Raw genomic sequence first — 8,443 nt, forward strand, 5'->3', positions numbered from 1 at the left:
ATGATTTTAGTGATCGATGAGGATGAGGTATCTTTTAATAGCAATGTTCGATATTAATCTACGGTTATTATATTAGAAAGTGATTAGTATCTCTTGATTTATGTTTGCGCGCCATAAATCGCCGACCGTTACAGCCCACAAACAGCTGATTTTCTCGCAAAAATGTTCCCGTGGCTCCTCTGAAACGGCTCTCCTCCAAGCTCATCCAACCTCATCCGAGATTTTTTGGGAGGAGCGACGGGAACAGACCCTATTAGATAGGCATACGCCATCTACGACTGTGAAAGTACCGCTAGTATCCCTCCTCGCCGCGCCGGAGGAGGTGGCGCTGCGGTCGCCTACACCTCGCCACAGATGGCGCTCGTGTCGTTGAGCCGCGGCACGAGGTGGTTCCAGAGGGCGCAGGGGCCGACCCGCAGCGCGTGACCGGTGACCGGGCCGTAGTGTGAGAGGACCATGTAGCGCTGGCCGACCGGCTCGTAAAGGGGCCACTCGTGGCTGGTCGGACTGCGCACACACTGCTCGCCGGAATAGTTAGGGTCCCTGAAACATGGGAGAGGGGTCAGGTCAGGTCAGGTCAGGTCAGTCAATGGGTGGGTGAGAATTGAGAACTAAGAGAAGGTGGCTGGCTTGTACGGATGGCAACGAAAATAAATTGTGATGGGATGTTGCACTCATCACTTCGTCTACCTTGAATTCATGCTTTCATTCATTCATTCATTCATTCATTCATTCATTCATTCATTCAATCAATCGTTCATTCATACATTCATTCAGCAACCATCACTTCAAACATGTCTTTCTGAATTAGGGGAAGCCGGGGGAAGCCCGGGCGCGGGGGAAGCCCGGCCACCCCGTTTCCGGCTAAATTATTCACAATAAAATGCTCAACTGTTTGTCCTTTCAGCGTGGCAGCTAAGGTAACGCCAGCAAAAAGTTAAGGCTAACAAAAATTGCATATTGTTAAAGTTATAGCTCAAAAATGATATTTTAAGGGTTTTTAGCTAAAAAGTGAGAGATGGTGCACTGTTAATGTTATACCATACAGTACTAATATTTATACGAATGTTATGTAAGGACCGGTTAAGTGTTTGTAGTGAGGGGTGACGAGGCAGACTGGCTTAAGTATGACATTTTTTCGAATATCGCTGTTCTAAAATAAAAATTAGCACATTGGGGTAACCCCGGGCGAGTGGCCAAGCTTACCCCCAACCGAGAGCAATGCCACTAAACCACTGTTTTCCATGAGATAATAGGTACTGAGCAGGATTGGTTTACACCTAGATCAAAGATAAATTTCGAAAATAAACATGTTATCATAGACAAAGCCAGTCATGTCACTTAAGGTCAACTAGGGTCAAACTACGTTTTTAAAGATAACGCGACAGACAATGAAGCTAGAGCTTCAAAAATGGTGTCGTTGTGTTGTTCTTCATCAGCCGAGTCGAATGATTTGCAATATGATGCATTAAGGTAAAAAGAAAAATAAATTTTAAGGAATTTTGAAATACACATTTTTTGTCAATTTTGCATCACGATTTTCATCGACCTGTACTGTATATGTGGTAGACGCTAGCTAAAATACCAGTAGTGACATAAACTCTAAGATGTCCAGAGCTAATCAGTACCTTAATATTTCACTTTCCGTTAATGTTTGGAAGACACATAATGGTTTCATCAACTCGTTGTAAAGCGCTGGGGAGGTGGCCGGCGTTACCCCTATGCCGGGCTTACCCCAGAAAAATCAACACTTTTTAAAAACTCGATTTTCTCAACCTTATACTTATTCCACGAAACCGAATTTTTGGGAAAACACGGCCAATGAACTTAGCTAGCTAACAGGATATCAACATTTTATACAGCACGTATGGTATGTAATAAAAATGAAAAAGAGCTTACTATGCCGGGCTTCCCCCGGCTTCCCCTACGTGCATACCTGAATCGCCAGTACCTAAAATAGAAACGAGACCGAAATATGTTTGTCTCGTAAAAACATTGCTCACATTATGTACTTACACTGAACAAAATAAGCACCGTCGAAGTATCTACTGAGAAGAGTGGACATACCCAGTCTTGGCGAAGTTGGTCCAGTACTGAATGATCCGCTTGGAGAGGATGACGTCCTCTCTGCTGAACTCCTCTGGCTTCTTGAGGGCGGCGCCGAAGAGGAAAAACACTTCATCCGCGTGCAGCACGCCGCTCCAGCGGGGCCACACGGAGCCGGGCGCCCTCTGCCGCAGCTGGTACTGCCACACCGCGCCCCCTTTCCGCGCGTGCGCCGCCACTACGTCGTTGACACCGCACGCAAACTGGCGATCTCCGGCCATCTTGTCCACGGCGTCCCGGATGGCGGCTGACTGGTCGGGAGCGCCCCAGGGGGTGTAGAAATGTTCCACGGCCAGTCTCGCCGCCGGCGAGAGGTCACCGTTCAGAACCTCCGTATAGCGCGTCAGATCTGAGCGATCGGGGGTGCGCACCGCGCTCAGGTTGGCGTACTCTGGAAGGGCGTACAACAGGAAGTAGTTGCCCTCCTCAGAGGTGGTGCCCGCCAGCAGGTCGGCAGGCTTGAAGCGGCCCCCGGCCAGCGCGGCAGCGGGATCCTCCAGAAGGAACTCCCCGTCCACGACCGGCGCGAACGGAAAGTCGGCGAACGCCGTGGTGAAGAACTCCGAGTTGACGAGCGTCTCGGGGTCGATCTCCCTGAGACAGGTCAGCGCCTGGTCATCTGAGGCTGCCGGACAGTCGACCTCATCAGCCAGCCGCAGTGCGCGCCGGTAGGCCTCGGAAGGCTCCTGCACCGCCCACGGGTTGGTGGCGGAGCCGGACTGGAGCACCGCGCGGCGGAACAGCGGCGAGGAGACGGGCGACAGCAGGTGCAGGCTGACACTGGCCGCGCCGGCCGAGTTTCCGAACAGCGTCACACGGTTGGGATCTCCGCCGAACGCTGCAGCGTTCCTCTGTACCCATCGCAGCGCGGCCGCCTGATCCAGCAGGCCAACGTTTCCCGGCGCGTCGCCGAGCCGCAAGAAGCCAAGAGAGCCGACACGGTACTGCATAGCGACGACGACCACCCCACCGGCGGCCACCAGCTCCGTGGGGTCGTAGACGTCCAGCGCCGCCGAGCCGCTGTAGAACCCGCCGCCGTAGATCCAGACGAGCACGGCCGCCGGACGAGCCGGCCGGTAGTGCGGCACATGCACGTTTAGGTACAGGCAGTCCTCGCTGAGCGGCGTGTTGGCGTTCCACTGCGTGGCGCCAGTGAAATCGCCGAAAAACGTGTCCTTCACCTGAAAGCATGGGGCAGTTGTATAAGTACACATAACGTGAAGTAAATCATACGCAATTATTTAAACGTGAAATCGGTTTGATTGTGTTTTATCGATCGTCTATTGAAACGGTAAAATCGTAGAAAGGCACAACCATCAGCACATGTGCAAAGGAAAAGTCCGGAAACGTTCTTTTCTAAAAGAATGCCAGATGCACCTCACGCTCCTCGCCGGGTCGCAAAGCCACCTCACCTGCCAGCAGGCGTTTGGCTGGCTCTTGGCCTCCCTGACGCCATACCACGGCTCCACGGGCTGCGGCGGCAGAAAGCGTAGATCCCCCATTGGCGGGCTGGCGTACGGCACTCCTAGCCAGGCGTCCACCTGACCCCCAGAGGCCGCCTCCAGGGTCACCCCCTCCAGGCGACCCTCCTGGGTCACCGCTAGGGGACCACCGCCGCTCGACGCCTGTGCGTATACCGCCGCTGGGCTGACGGGGCCGTGGGACGGCTCCGGGCCGATGGAGGTGTATGAGGAGGTAGGATTAATGACGTCATAGGGAGAGGCGCTGGTGACGTCATAGGGAGAGGGGCTGTCGGGAGCCAGGTAGGAGAATCCGTCCGGTGCGGGTGGGTCAGCCTCAAGGGGAGGGAGGTACGAGTACAGGCTGTCGGCAGCGGTCGGCACCGACGGCAGCTTGTCGGCGAAGCTGAGACGCGACGTCACCAGTACCGAGCAGAGCAGCCCGAGACCTGGAGGTGATAAACAGATGTTTAGGCATGGCCGGTATACATAACATTTTCTAGTCTATCAAAAAAAAAAACGTGCTGATCGTTTGACTACGCAATTGACCATAGCAATCTACACGCCCAAAACCCAATCTAATAAAGCACTCGTGAAGACAATTTATTCAAACATTCATTTCGTAGGTAATAGGCCCAACCTAAACGATAATAAAACGGCTGAAAAAGATGTGCGCACGCCGCACCCTCTCAAGCGTGTCCATCGCCCTGAAACCCGTGTGGCTTTTATTGAGGCAAGTCAATATAAACAACCGTAATAGTGACGTTGGTAGCATGTTGTGAGTTACGAAGGGCATACGCATTTGTGCATCGCATTCGTTATCGCTATAGCATAGGGATTTAGTTGCAACTTCAACTTTTTATTCAAATTTAGCTTATGCCGTCTATTCCCAGGCCGTTATTAGTGTACTTTCATTCTCGATTACACTTACTCGCGTTCATTCGAAACTTAGAGTTATGCCAACATTTACCTTTGAAGGTAGGCATGGCTGGATACCACAGCTATACCTTCAGATAATGCCCGATATGATATCGGGTTGCCGCTTCACTGTAGCCGTTGTCCTCCCCTTCGGACGCACTCAAGTCAGCACTGTCACCTGCACTGTCGCTTATAGTTTATACTGTCGCCTGCACTGTCGCCTGTAGCTCTCCGTCGCCGCCTGTCTCTGCCTCTCCGCAGGCGCTGTGACCCGCGCGGTGCCCAGACCTCGACTACCCGAAATCCGACAAAACATCGGGTGAAGTCGGGCGCGGCCACGAACGCTCGCCAGTCCCGACCTTGGACAAAGGACAGTTGAGTGGCTGCTCACAATGGGATGACGGTGCGTTCCGGAAGAGAGGAGAGCGACCGGGAAATGGGTCCACGGAGTTCTCTTCACCTACACACAGAGCTTTCACAGGTCATGCATGGCTTAGTGTAGGTCGAATTATTCTGCTATGACAAAACCTGAGCGTATAATGCTGCTCATCAATGGTGAATACCGGTGCGTAATTTCGGTGAGGCAATGTTCGGCTCCGGTACCGTAGGTCAGTTTCAGTATACTGGGCCGTCGCTCTTCACCGAATCGACCGATCAGAGCCGCCACCAGCCGCCATACGCCAGCATGCACCCGTCAACGCATCACTGATGATGATCCTTCGTTACGTAAATCCGCAGTCACTGATGGGCGACCATATTCGTGATGCAGAGTGCAGACTGTATGTAAGTACCTCTGGTCCATTAGTCAGAAACAGCTTGAATGGGCAGCGGCTCGGGAAGCAGTCAGCGAAATGCACATGCATCAGGTGGTGGTGAGTGGTGATGGTCTTCTTCTGGCTCTTCACCACGAGTCCACACAATGTAGGGGAGAGTGAGTTGTCAGATCTATTCCCGCGGCCTCCTGGGGGGGATTGAGCACCCACCTGTTTTTTTACAGATATTTAGAAAACGGCACACTTTGTCATACATCGATTCTACACATTTTGTGGAAATTTCAGGCCAAGGTCATTCAAGGTCAGGTCACCAGGTCAGGTCACTTCAAGTGACCTCACCTCATAAAAAGTTTCGAAGTCTGCCATAGCTACACCGAGTACCGATCGCTTTGAAACTTTTAGAGATTGATAATGACAACGGTAGGTACCTATGTACGAAATAAGAATCTCGGAATTTTGATATCGACGACCTAAGGTCAGGTCAATTTTGCCACCGCCCCCATTCTTTGACACGCTGAACATGAAAATGGCACCCGTGGGCCGTGACCACTGTTTATGCCCCTGAGGTCACATCAAATCACGAATGGTATCAAACAGTTTTTCGCAAATAACTTCTCATAAAAACATGTTGGAGTAATGAAAACACCTTAGACGTGTTCAGCTAGACGTTACGGATCGACTGATATGCATAATGACCTTTTCCGGTCGGGTCATGATCTTGAACTAAGGTCAAATTTTCAAGTAAACCTTTAGGTCAAATTATAATTCGTTCGATGCATTTTGACAAGAGGAACACGATGCTGGCAAAAGTGACTCTTGCAAGGTTGAAGTCAAAAGTTATTGCAGAAAAACTGTCCGCAAACATCGTCCATTATTGCAGTTTTTTGCCCTCTGCAGGAAAAAAAACGATACAATTTCAAGATAAATTGAACTAGTTAAGCGGCAGCGGCCAAAAGGTCACAGGCCCATCCCACCGGCCAATTGTTACCCCGCTGGTAATGGAAGAAGCCAATCGGTCCCACACGGGCAGCGATCTCTGTAAAGCAGACATGGCTTTGGACACCCGACAGTCACAGAGGGAGGGAGGTCACGCTCCGCTGTGACGACACGCGGCCTGTTGCGCCCTGCCGCGGCCGTTACCCCATCAAACGGTTGGAGCGGGCAGCGTAACTCCGCCACGCTGCCAGCGTAACTCCGCCACGCTGCACACTGGTCGGAAACGCTCCAGCGAGAGGCCAGCGGCCTTTCCGCAAAAGTTTTTTGCTTGTTATTCCACAACTAGTGAAGCAAATTTCATAAAACTTTGCATACCTCTCTGTCATATGTAAGCTATCATTTGGATGTCAAGCACTAAATATATGACGTGAATCTGTTAAGTTATGACGTCATAATTGAGTATAATACAGGATCTAGCACCACTATAAGTCAACAAGGGAAATTGGGAGCTGCTATTCGGGCACCGGGAATGGTTTCATACACTCCTTGCAAGGTCCAGTGCTTCACTTTAGCATTGTTGACTTTGCGTGACGTCATTTATGACGTCACCAAGGCCATATAAGTTTTTCGTCAATAACTCCTGATCAGATGGAGCTAGAGAGTCGGGAAAGCCACCATTGGACTCAGGAAGACCTGCCGAATCGAATGATATGCGATATGACCTCCTTCAACCATTTTCGTGACCTGAGATGACCCGATTGACCCGAGGTTAACCCGGCAGGCGGTGGACCTCCCAGCCACCTTCCGCGCGGTGGGGGGGGGGGGGGCATTTTTTGCCCCCCTCGTATCTCCGAAACTACTGGACGGATCCGGAAAATTCAAACGGCGTTCGATAGCCCTGTCAAATTTGTCGAAGGAAACCAAATTTCATTGACCTCGGGGTCACCGATGACGTCACAGGTCAGGTCAAAGATAAAATGTTTCACCGTTCACGGGGCTTCTAGGGAAAGCGCTATAACACCGAGTAAAACGCATTTTGTCGAAAATCAGCGATAAGGCGTCAGTTGTCTAGTACATATGTTGCTATTAGAGGTCACTGGTCGTTACAGGTCAGGTCACAGGTCAGGTCACCAAAGGTCACCAAGGGTCATCACATGAACCCAACTTTACTAAGGTTGTGCGATGCATGTTTTATGGCCAGTTTTTCATTTCCAACTCAATGGTATTGGTTATAAGACCATCAGGTACGGTTTAGGTCACTTTCTGGTGGAGGTCAGGTCAAGGTCAGGTAAAAAAAGGTCAAATTTCAAAGTTGATATTTTTGCATAAAATGGGTATCGATTCGATGCAGCTCGTAACGGGGAGTCTAATGGTGGTCTTTGTTTTGCGCTACGAGGTCTAGAAAAATTGAGTTTGAAATTTTGACGTCATCAATTTTGAACAGTTCTTCGCTATAACTTGGCCTAAAAAAGAGGTATTGATCTCAAATTTGGTATGTAGATAGAAGACGGTAGGGACTATCACATAATTATAATCCGTTTTTTTTGAAATTCAAAAAACTCTTTGGATTTTTCGGCTATTATTTTCAAAAACTCTATTTTTTGATTTTTGGGGGTCAAAATCCAAAAAATTCGAAAAACCGAAATAGCAGTTTTGTAGCCCTCTTGATTCCACACCTTTTATGTCTGGAACATTTTTCTGTTTCTCTAAAGCGGTAGGCCTGACAGCTCTTCCCGCGAAACCTTTTTTTGGGTCGAAAATGGCAAAAATGACGTCACTCTGACGTCATTAGCGGCCAACCTATCATAGCCTTTGGAAAAATTTTTGGTCGCCATGTGCGCTAGCTACTCCCGGGAGGGTACGGAAAGTTTGGTGACGATCGGCGCAGCGGTTCTCGAGATATATTGAAAACAACTAAAGGGGGGGGGGGCAAAAAAAATGCCCCCCACCGCCTGGAAGGTTAACACCTTAAGTTGACTTCACCCGAACACCAAGTATAGCATTCAACGCGCCTGAGCTAGACAAACACGATGATGCCAAAATCGCGGCAGTGCGGCCATTTCTGGCAAAGTAATTAACCTTAAACCGAGCCCGTGCCTTGTGGCACTTACCTGACCTAAGAGGTCACTGGCTGACCTAAGACCTTAAAACGGGTAGTACCTAATTGTTGCGTCTCATAACGGCACACAAGCTCTTTTTTCCGCGAGGCTCTAGCTCAATTAGAGGCGAAACGGCGAGGGAATTGATCCA

At 50.2% G+C, this 8,443-nt stretch overlaps 1 protein-coding gene across 1 annotated transcript; it reads right to left on the reverse strand.

Annotated features, from left to right (window-relative positions):
* Nucleotides 1–338: 338 nt before the first annotated feature.
* On the reverse strand, nucleotides 339–4,552 carry LOC122369401 (acetylcholinesterase-like). The gene is made up of 4 exons (XM_043344123.1): nucleotides 4,537–4,552; nucleotides 3,519–4,015; nucleotides 2,068–3,287; nucleotides 339–543 (listed from the first exon to the last, which is right to left on the reverse strand). Exons 1-4 carry the CDS (start codon nucleotides 4,550–4,552, stop codon nucleotides 339–341), a joined length of 1,938 nt encoding a protein of 645 aa, XP_043200058.1.
* Between the last annotated feature and the right edge of the window lie 3,891 nt (nucleotides 4,553–8,443).

The sequence above is a fragment of the Amphibalanus amphitrite genome, unplaced genomic scaffold, assembly GCF_019059575.1.
Source record: "Amphibalanus amphitrite isolate SeventyFive unplaced genomic scaffold, NRLGWU_Aamphi_draft 001032F_arrow, whole genome shotgun sequence".
NCBI lineage: Eukaryota > Metazoa > Arthropoda > Thecostraca > Balanomorpha > Balanidae > Amphibalanus > Amphibalanus amphitrite.